Here is an 11474-nt window from a genome sequence, read left to right on the forward strand (position 1 = left end):
TGCAACAAAATAAACATTTCAAAGATTCAGAAAACATAGGAAAAAAGTCTATTTCTAGGCAAGCTGTAGGATGGAAACCGAAGAAGGTTAAAAAAAAAAAAAAAAAAAAAAGCCAAAGAAAATGTAAGCAACTAGTCTCTTAGAAAATCAATTAAAAGTGAAAATATTAATGGCTTTCACAGATACACGTGTACATTTATTTTCTCTGACAGCCTGCCTTTTATCATGCTCCTGGTATTAGTTTTCTCTCAGCTTTGTACATAGCATTTATTCACTTTGAACATCCTTTCAGAAAATAGCTGAAGACAAATATTGTCAAAGAATTTGCAATAAACAGCAACATTCTTTTTACACAACACGTTGTTGTTCCTATCATAACAGGCATTTTCCACATAACTTTCTCGAAATACAAAGTTAGGTTCAAGATTCAGAAGGTTAAAAAAAAAAATTACTTGTGTGAGTAATGACACAACCTAGGATGAGCTACAAAGCATAAGCACCTGCTGCCTGCCAACTGCAAAATCATTCAGCAGCCACTAAAAGAGAAGGCACAGGGCTAACACCCTCCAGAAAAAAACCCCATTATGTCTGCTTGACAGTTAAATATCACTTCAAAAATACTTAAAAACATGCAAACCTTTTCTTTATAACCAAAAGCTGAATTTCACAGGAAAGATAGAATCAGGTCTTATTCTTGCTCCTGTAAGTTATATCCCAAACATAATCTGCAAAATTAAATTAACAAAAAACAGTTAAACCTGCAAAACTCAGCTGCAGAACACTAGAACTGCACCTCCTGTGGGTTACAGGTCTTTGCAGCAGTAAGGAGTCTGAACTACCTGTGCCTCTGGATCTGATAGATGCTACCCGTGACAGCCCACATTCAGCAAAAGATATCCAGAGGGCTTCATTTATTTGACTTGATTACATGTCTTTAAAAAGAAAAATAAACACATGAGAACATTCATGGTTGCTGCAACTTGCTTACCTACTTACATTTAAGAATGGTTTCTATGCCAAATATCTGTCTCTGAAAAAACTCCTGTGTATAGTTCAGGAACTAGAAGAGGACTACTCTAAAAACAAAGTTTGCAAACAGTGTTTATAGACTAAGAGATTTCAAATGTAAGGATTGCACCAGCTGTCCAGTTCCCAAAAAACTGGGTGAGAAATCACCTCTTCTGTTCTAGGAATATAGCTATTTTGTGGTCTTTCACTTAATACCAAATGTACTTACTGTGCATTCCAGGGCAGACAGAACCAGGTCTTGCTATCAGTACTTTCTGAAAGATAACAACAGTTTCCATATTCAAAACAAACAAGAATAGCAGGATTTTAAAATTATAGATACGTACACTTGACCACATCACAAAGTTTTGTGGTATCTGAAGTGGTGAAATAATACGGAAAGAAAAAGAGGATAACACAAACGTATTGCTTTACTAACAATAGTTTTATTTTATGCAGGATGTTTCAGAAAATTTTGTTTTGACAGTGTATACACTGGAATTGCCCAGACACAGATATCTACTCAAATGTAAGACCATACACATTTAAATCCAAATTCATCCTACTTCATCAGAGGCCTGTTAGTGGGAATCTAAATTAAGGGTTTTACCACTCCTGGCTTTTGAGTATTTAAAAAGGTAGCTGCAGTGTCTGATTTACCTTTGAGGGCAACACTCATTTTCCATTGATTCTAAGGTGACAAGACTCCTTATTTAGGTGTGAAAGTTAAATTACCTAATGTGGCATAGATTAATTCAGGTCATGTTCTTAAAACTCCACAATACCTTTCTCAGTAAAGGCGGTAAACAAAGTGTTGAATTTATACCACCATAAATGAAGAGGCTTTCAGAAATTATTCTGAGTGAATGAGATCAGACTGTCTTTGTTCTCCTCCATCACATATAACTCTCAGCACATTGCCTTCTCAAAAGATGTATAGTTTAATTTAAAACAGCATCATTTCAGCAACATGAAACAGCACTTTCCCATTATTAAGTATTTTCTGAGACAGCACAAGATTATCCATTCACATCCTTTACGAGAATAGTGTTGATCACATAGCAGCAAATTTCTTCTCACTAAAGAAAATCAAGGTCCTGACATTTGAAAATTGGGCTTTGTAGATTATTTTGAATATGTGTTTGTTTCTATACCTCCTTTTATGGGCCTATAAATTTATCAGACAGCCTATAAGGTAGTTTTGATTAGAGTTACAGAGCAATTTATATTTTTTACACTATTAAGATACATTTCCTTTTGTCATTAAATAACAAGAAGAGTAATCTTTAATGATCATTTCAGGTATTTAATTCCTGTCATTTCTTCTGTTTTGGAATATTCGGGCTAACTAGTTGATAATAGTTTTATGATAGCAGAGGACAGTATTTTGTTCCTGTTGAAATCAATGGCACAACATTCACTGAGGTCACCAAGACATCATTCCATTTATGGTCCAAATAAGTGGTTCTGATAATCTTACCATTTACAGATTTGATCCATAATTCCTAGTCCATATTCCACAGTGAAATATGATATTCAAGACTGTAAGCCTCCAGACAGACTCTTCACTTGGAAAACAGCCCATTCATCATGAGAGTTAAGCAAATCAGGTTTTAGTCTGAACCAAATCTAAAAAGGAGTACAGCGGAAGGAATGAAGGCTTATGGTGCCCTGACCATAGAACTGTTAAGATACAGTACTTATCCTCTTGAAGAAAATTTATATGCAAGTAAAAAGAAATAATTTTGATAAAATACTAAGTCACCTAAACAAGTATCCCAGTTTCTAATCACAAAATATTCCAACATATGGAACCCAACATATGGTCTTCTTGCAAAAGGGGTAATTTTTGTAACTTACAGAAATATTGATAACATGTTTTCATCCTTAATCTTGAACTGTGCACTACAAATGTTTTCAGAAAAGGCAGTATTATATTCCAGTTAGTGTATGTTTATGTTCATCAAATAAATAGTGTCTCCAATACTAATAATTGACTGTAGGATGGACAGGAGTTTGCTACCAGTTATACCATTATGTTTCAAAAGCAAATGAAACCATTTTTACAGTTTAAAAAAATTCTTATCCATGGCTGAAGCTTTACAAATCAGTTAACAATAACTTTATAAAATCTGAAAAGCGATTTTTGTTTGAATTGCATTCTAGCACTAACAGAATAGTATGACACTGTCAAACGAGTTGTGCCAGAGGATCTTGTACAGATATTAAACTCTGGATCTGTCAAATTAACTGTTCAAACATAAATATGATGAGGACTGAATGCCAGCTGCGTGCAAAAAGGGTGAAGGAACCAATCTGACCATGATACTGAGAACCATCTCCACAGACGTTGCTCTTGGAAAAAGCCTACTGGGAGCAATAGAGGCATTTAGATGTGCTCAGAGACTATAGATTTATCCCATTTGATAGAACTCTGAATGCCAAGACCTATGTGCATCTCCCCAGGGCCAATGTCACTTACTTACAAAGTAAATAACTGAAATGTGTTCCTTGGTGTTTATTTTTCTTATGCTTCCAAATACGATTTAGAGATAAGCATTTAAATAAAGCCTGCCTTTTTAATACACCAGAATCTTAGCTGTATCATAATTGGACAGTTCAAACTACAATATAGTACAAATAATTATCAACATTTAACAGAGGGAGAAAAAGGAAGAAAAGTTAAGAAAATAAAGTACTGAGACTAGTTTTCATGAGTGTATTTATGAAAGTGTAAATGGAAGTGTCAGAACACTTTTCAATACAACGGACCTAAACAGACATGTTTTTCAAAAAGGTCAAACAATTCTCAAAGTTTATTGACAGTCTTAAACATTATTATAGAGAGAAAGGGGAGCTTAATGTCTGTATCTATGTAGTGACTATTCTTCTGAATTCAAATAATAGAAGAGAATTTTAAGAATAACTCTGTATACCCACAAAATCCTACCTTCAGCTGCCCTAAAACATCTGACAGAGAAAAGCCTTTTTATTTGTTCTGATACTAGACTGTAAATCCTGGGAATAGAAAGTAAATGCTGAAATTTATTCTGTCAAGAACAAACTGTACAGACATCAATACTTTCTTTTAACATACAATCAAAAATGGCTTCAGAGGGAAGTCAATTTAAAGGAATGATACTTGGAAAAAAAACTTTCACTAATATGTCAATGCATATTAATTTGTTTAATATTTCCTTTAACATGGCACTCCACCTAGCCAAGGGTGAAACAAAGGTCTGAAGGGGAAAATACAGCTGCTGCTAGTAAATGACAGGTAATTTACTGTGAGTGAGACCACAAATTATCAATAGCTTTGTCATGGTAGAGGCCTGTTTGGCATACTAATGACTGTCTGAGAAAGAGGTACTTTTATCTAGGTTGCAATGAGATATCTCAAGGATATGAAATGTAGATATGGGAGGGACAAAACAGCTGGGTAAAACAGGGACACAATGGTAAGATTGGAAGAAAACAGAACTCCTTTATATTAAAATTCAGCAAGGGTATCTGTAATCTCTATGAAGAAACTCACTGCACTTTTGACATTGCCCAATGCTTACCACCCAAATAAATAACAATTACACGCATATTTCAATATAATAAGCTCTGATTCCAGCTCCCACAAACCAACTGAAGCATATTTCAACACAATTCCACTTGTAATAAAAAACAGACAGTAAAGGAAATAGATGTCTCTTTGTGATCTGATATACACATCTGCAGACATTTACAAAATGCATGCATTTCCAGAGAATGCTGAGCAAGTTGAACTGGGAAATGGGAATTTTTTTTCTTGATGGGCATGCGCAAACAAAGAGTGTGACTCAAGAAGAAAATAAGCTGTGACAAAGATACAACTATCTTATCAGGCCTATCTGTTTTCAAATAAACATCATATTACAGCACCATGTTAAAGAAACACCAATCACGATAAAAATCAGACCACCTTGGAAATAGGTTGCTGCAGGGAAACATCACTCAAATGTGAGGTGGCTGAAGGTCAGGTGATTTTCAAATCTCTCCCCTCTCTGACAGAAGACCTGAGGTTAGCAATGGCTGTCCTTCAGAAATTCATTATACAGACAAGCAAAACATCCCACAGCAACACTGGGCTAGAGATTTACTGAGGCCTTCTAAATCTCAGATTGCATTTTATGCAGACACCAACAATAAGCCATTGCCAATGGCATGACATAGTTGCACTGGTCCCAGGGAAATTATGCACAAAAATCAGCACAGAAATGTGTTACATCAAAGAAAGATGGAAGAGTCTCACTCAAAAAAAGAAAACCCTTCCAGAACCTCTAAGACAAGAGGTACAGAATAAAACAGTTCAAGAAGTCAATATGTTAACAACCTTCAAAATTAGGTTATGTTGAAGGAGGTCAAAACTACACAAGTTTAACTGCTCATTTGAGGGATTTTGCTAGTTTCTTAGATTTCATCCCATTTCTTTTTCTCCAGATAACTTACTTCAGGCTCACAAAGGGTACCACTTTGTCAGGAGTGGAGAATTAAGACTTCTATTTTGTCTAATGTCAAACCCCAATTTAAGTACCACATCTCTGACATGCAGGAAACATATCCTAGAACTAGATTTATTATCCGAGTCCATTCCAGTCCTGGGCCTGTCTGCTCAAATTGTAAATAAGAAACTAGATTCACTCAAATGTTCTGTTCCCTCCCACTAAGGGGATGCTGAACAGCCCTAAATCTCAGCTTATGTTTACTTTTGCACCACTATAGTGACCACTGAGACATCAACAGAATGCATCAGAAAACCTGTCCAAGGGGGCCAATAATCACATTGGGAACAGGACCAGTTTGACAAGTATAATTTCATATAAACCATCATACAATCATCAGATGGTAAATACTTTCTGGAACTAACCATTTGGGCTGGAGTCAAACTGGTGAGCTGGAGGTGAAAAGCTCTCTGTTCTACTACGAATCCCCTGAGCTATAGAGGCCCCAGCTGGTACTTCTGCAAAGGTTTGTATAGCTTTTTTTGAAAGGCCGCAAAAGTAGTTACAATATATTTTTAAAGAAAAACAAATCAAAACAAAAAAAAAAACCTTCCACAGTTTCAAGAGCAGTTACATTTTTCTTAAAATAATCTCTCTGAAAGTAGCAGACTGTACACATTTTACAAGAATAAACAAACTTCTCTAGTATTTATCCACAAATTGGGAGTCAGAGATCATTAGTGCAAATTTCTGCTGACCAGCAGCATTTATTCTATAAACTTTGGGTATCCTAAGTGGTCCATCAGTGAACAACAGATATCTTCAATCTGTCTAATCTCTTCATGGGGCATGTTTTGTTTCCAGGCATGAATGCTACTTGGTGAAATTTCCCCTTCATAAGGAAGATAGAAAAGACTGGTGGAGGTGGCAAATAATATTTGGTTTAAGCTAGCAGGAGGAAGAGGAATACCAAGAAAGGCAAAAATAGTTTCAGCCGTCTTCTGAGGAAAGCTCACAATATCTTCAAACTTGACCAGCTGATAATTTGTTGGCAGCAAGTCCCTGTTTATTCTCATTGCTGCTGCTGTGTTTGCTAGCCATAAATAAGACAACACAGAAATAGCATTTGAATTAGAATTTGAAATTTCTTTTCTTAGTGATTCAAACTCAGAGGCATAGCCTTCATTCAAACTACATTTTTCTTTACCATTCTCCCCTTGAAACATCTCAGCCAAGTGTTGTGGAATATTTTTCAAGGAGTAAAGGCTTGGCTTATTTTTGTACAACATTGAATAGATCCATGCCCGTGGGTCCCTCACTACATATAATGCTCTCATTGATGGTCCTAAGATTCCCTGAAAGAAGGGAAGCTTTAATGTCCAGCTCCCACTGCTTAAACTAAGCACAGGTCGTGCATTGGGATAATAGATGAGATGTCTTCTCAGTTCCCTTATATATTCAGCATCTTTTTCTTGACTCCCTCTTGCCCTGCTTCTTTGCTCTGACAGGGATTCTCTCTTTTTGGACCTTTTCTTTTTGCTTAATGCAGGATGCTGAGCAATTTTACTTCTGCTAGCTTCATATAAATGAATGTTTTGTAAATGCAACTTTGTGTCTCGAACTAGAGACTGAAGCCACCCTTGGATAAGACGAAAATTACCTTTCTGGACATCAGAAACCTTCCATTCACATGGATCTACAAAAGAATCAATTTCAAATTCAGTCTCAGGAATTTCAAGATAGGGTGTAGGTATCCTGATGTATAAAAAGTCACTGGTATTGAAAAACAGCTGTTTTAAAATTTCTGCACCAGAAGTGGGAAGTGAAGTAATGATAACATCTGGCAAAACAATGGGGTTTCCTTCTAATTGTCTGGCTTTACTGCCTTTATCACGTTCTAGCCTTGTCATGTCACTGCTCCACTTTGCACAGATAGGCTGAGTACACATGCTCCACACATCCACCAATTCAGTGAGCCACAATGTGACAACCAGTATCAGGATCCAACGCAACATTTTACCGAAGGATATGTAAAACCGCCACTGAAAAGCCAGTATGACCAAACTGACACCCAAAATTAACCCTGCAATTATGTTCACTTTGAATCCAAAAGGAAAAACTACCCTTTTATTTTTCATCTCTCTTTTTACAGATTCAGTACCAAGACCAAACTTGGTCACTTTATTTTCATGAACTACTTTAGCAAAACCACCAAATCCCAAGTAATCAAACCTTGCCTTTAAATTCTGATACTCAGTCACAACAGAGATGGTATTTTCAGTGCTGTTGACACTGAGGGAAATCTGAAATCCAGATTTTGCATTATCCATGAGTCTACAGTTAGAGACATTGACATACGGGCCATAGAAAAGGTAAACAATCCTTGTAAGCATGCTTTTCATTGGAAAGGTAACATTTACAAACTGAGTCCATCGCTTTTTGAATTCAGCAGCTTGTTCAGCCTCCTGTATCCTAGCAACAGGACTACTCCCATGATGATCAAACCAAAACATCTTGTAGTGGGCATCCCACACATCCATCATAGCTCCATTGTACTTGTTCTTAAACTTATAGGGTATGTATTTAAAATCAATGTCAAGATTATGAAAAAAGGCACTGACTGAATTAACAGGAGAGTCTTCCTCCTTCTCGATATGGTCAACTACTAACAATGTCTGAGAATTTAAGAGCAGCAAAATGCGATACACACTTTTCAGTTTCATTGCTGACGTGTAAGCAGATACCGCCTCACCACTCACAAACATCATGTCACCAGCCTGGGAGGCTGTTATAATTTCTCCAGTTGAGTCTCCAACCTCATCACCAATCCACTTCAGCCACTGGGCACACTCTCCAAGCTGTCCTTCCCAAGGCTGGTTGCACTGGCTTGTAGGAGATGGAGCAAAGACCAAGACATTGTTCAGGTGGCTCAGTTTAGGTCCATAAAGAGCCTCAGATACAAACACCTGACCATTGGGAGCAAAAGTGAAGGAGTTCTGATCAGGATGTTCATGTCCCGGATTGAAACTTCTCCACCCATCAATCCATCTATAGGGCTGAAAGTGAACGATATCATAGACAGCACGTCCACCGAGTTTTCCAGACTTGAAGGATACAAAGGTGTTTGTCTGACTGTTTGGCAACCCAGCCCCGTAAGTAACAACTCCCCAGTTAGGAAACACATGCATTTTAGCAGTACCATAGTCAGGAGGGGGATGAGGAGTGATTTCAGCAGCATACCATATAAATTCAGTATGTAATGTGCTCCACCTCTGTGCAGTGGATGGCACCATTGGCCCATCCTTGGGTCTGTGTTTTCTAATTTGCTGTGCCAGCCAGTTACCAGCTCCATTCTTCATGATGAACTTATCCAAGAAAACCAGTTGGCTCTCAGGACCATAAAACCAGTTGTAATTAGAATCTGCAACACCCACAGTCCTCTGGAAGCCTGGCAATAGGGTGGCATAGTAAAACCAGAAGTGCATTTTCAGCCAGTTATTCTCCAAGTTGTTAATACCGAAGTGGCGTTGGGCCAGGAAAACATACTGGGTTACTGACTTGGCTGTGTAACTCCCGTAAGCTACTCCCTCATCCAGAGACCCATCTACAATATGATTGAGCAGAAACATTGTTTTCTCCATCATATCAACAACAGTGTGTTTCCAAATATTTGCCTGAGATCCTTTGTCCACTCCTGCAACTAAAGCCCCAATAAGCAAAGCAAGCATATTGGTTGCCTGGTGATTATGGAGAAGCTGCTTTCCCCAGGAACGAACCTTGGAGTACTCATACATTTCCTCACTTACAGACCATATCTTCTCCAGGTATATTTGCCTTCTCTCATTTTCCAGTGAATTATACAAGAAGTCAAAAGCAGTGGCAAATCCTGTTAGGGAGTGACCAAGTGGCACCTCATCTCCAGGTGCATTCTCAACCAACCAGTTTTTGTAGCCAGCCATTCTATCCATATATTCTAGGGCAAAATCAAATGCAGCTTTATCTTCGGGGCACAGCAAACAGTAGAATGCTAGAGGTGGCAGGTTGTTACCATAAATCTCATTCCACTTAGCTGCAAAATCAACGTGCTTGGGTGGAGGTAGGTAGTATAAAGGATTGGACAGCATAACCATCACCGCACTTCTGATGGCTCTGAAGAGATGCAAATGGCTTGTACGAGCCTTCTGCCTCAGTGCCTGAACATCCTGAGCGTCAAAATACAAGCTTGGATGAAGAACTGTTCTTTTCAGCTTCTGCTCAGCACTAAAACCTTCAAGTTGCTGGTTTTTATATTGATCTACATTTTCTATGAACGTCACCCAATCAGAGTAATTGCTTACAGATTCTTCAAAAGTGAAGACATCAAACATCATTAATGCTAGAAATAAAGTATGCCCTGTGAACATCAGAGCCATGATCCATTAGGCAGCTCCTCTTCCCCACACATACATTTCTTCACAAAACACAGTGTTCAGATATCAAACTTTCATCCAGTTAGTAAAAAAAATAGTATTTTAAGGCATATTTTTAGGAGAAAAGACTTATTGTATACTGTGCATTACACAACAAAGGCTCAGATTACTTATAATCTGAGATACATTGAAACAACAAGGCTCTTGAAAAGTTAAATCTCAGGTGCCTTGTCTGTTCACACTTTTCTCAAACACAGCACTACAAGCATAAACACTAAGATCAGGGGAAAAGTAAAATCTCTAAGATGTGCATATAAAGCACAGGTCGACAATGCACAGTAACAGACTGAAACACTGTCTCTTGGTAACTTGAAAAGCATGATCTGAAAAGAGAATTGGAGTCATATATTTGCTTTTTAAAAAAGCTTTCAAGCAGGTCAAATTCCACTTTTAGAGCTGACGAAAACTCCACTGATCACAAAATGATATAACTTATTCAAAACAATGTGTTATATTTGATAATATAGAGAATATACAGCACTTGGAAAATAGACTCCAAAATTGAAGCTATTGTCTTCAGTCTTTGCCTTTTCTTGATTTCCTTACACACTCTTTCCATCTCTGTCTTTTGGGATTCATAGAGGGACATGAAGGAAAACAATAATTTAAAAAAAACAACATAGACCCTCCATTAAATCCTTTTGATGAAACTGCAGTGCTTTTAACCACTATTCCTCTCTGTTTGTGAAGATGAATCTGAATTAGGAGTCACAGAATATTGACATATTTTCAATCTCTTTTAATCTTTTCTTCAGCCAGTGATGCCCAAATTTGGCCTCAATGATTCAAAAAATCCTGCTCCTTCCTTTATGATGCAAAAGGAAAACATGTGGAAGAGGCAGAAAGCCAATACTTTCTTGTCAGAAGAGCAGTTTCAGGTTTCCTTTCACTTCGCATGTTGGTTCTTTCTGTGGGAACAGAAACAAAAGTTCTCTGAAGCTGTGTAGATGTCAGAACATATTTAAAGTACTTTGGCTAACGAAGTGCTGCTAAGTTTAAAAGAAAGATGAGTTAATTAACTTTTTCTTTGACGGAAATTAAAAAATAAGAAAAGGAGCATTTTCAAAGTTCCACATAATTTACCCTTGGCAAAAGAGCAATTCAGATTGGCTATTCAGGCTCGCTTTATTTCACCTTTTCCAGCGTGAACATGAGGTCTCAGGGAATATTTTCCAGTTACGCTACCAGCAGTTACTCATGGAAATAAATCCGATACACGCCACCGGAATTCAATTCAGCTCGAATTAAAATTAAATTATAAGTGTATTTCTACCAGGCGAGCGGCTCTGACGGCGAAAGGACGGCGGGAAGCAGGAACCCCGGCAGACAGCACCGTCCCGGGGGGCTCCGCCGCGCCGGCCCCGGACCGAGCCCGGCAGAGGGCGCCCGCCGCCGCCGCGCCCCTGCCCGCGCCCGGGGCCGCACAACTTGCACAAGTTTCGGCGAGGACCGCGGGGCCTCCGCCCCCGCACCCGCCGCCCCCGAGCCCAGCCCCGTCTTACCGCGGCGGGTCCGCGCCGGCTCCCGC

The 11474-nt window shown here is 38.3% G+C and overlaps 1 protein-coding gene across 1 annotated transcript; it reads right to left on the minus strand.

The window, feature by feature from the left end:
• Positions 1-1434: 1434 nt before the first annotated feature.
• On the minus strand, positions 1435-11474 carry DSEL (dermatan sulfate epimerase like). The gene is made up of 2 exons (XM_042032274.1): positions 11449-11474; positions 1435-10854 (listed from the first exon to the last, which is right to left on the minus strand). The coding sequence occupies exon 2, from the start codon at positions 9887-9889 to the stop codon at positions 6245-6247; it is 3645 nt and encodes a 1214-aa protein (XP_041888208.1). The 5' UTR covers positions 9890-10854; positions 11449-11474; the 3' UTR covers positions 1435-6244.

The sequence above is a fragment of the Corvus kubaryi genome, unplaced genomic scaffold, assembly GCF_017639235.1.
Source record: "Corvus kubaryi isolate FWS band 111438036 unplaced genomic scaffold, C.kubaryi_AGA036_p1.0 132, whole genome shotgun sequence".
Classification (NCBI taxonomy): Eukaryota; Metazoa; Chordata; class Aves; order Passeriformes; family Corvidae; genus Corvus; species Corvus kubaryi.

What these genes read in the sequence shown, in the direction of transcription:
- DSEL (XM_042032274.1), bottom strand. Translation starts at nt 9,889, where the DNA reads ATGGCTCTGATGTTCACAGGGCATACTTTATTTCTAGCATTAATGATG.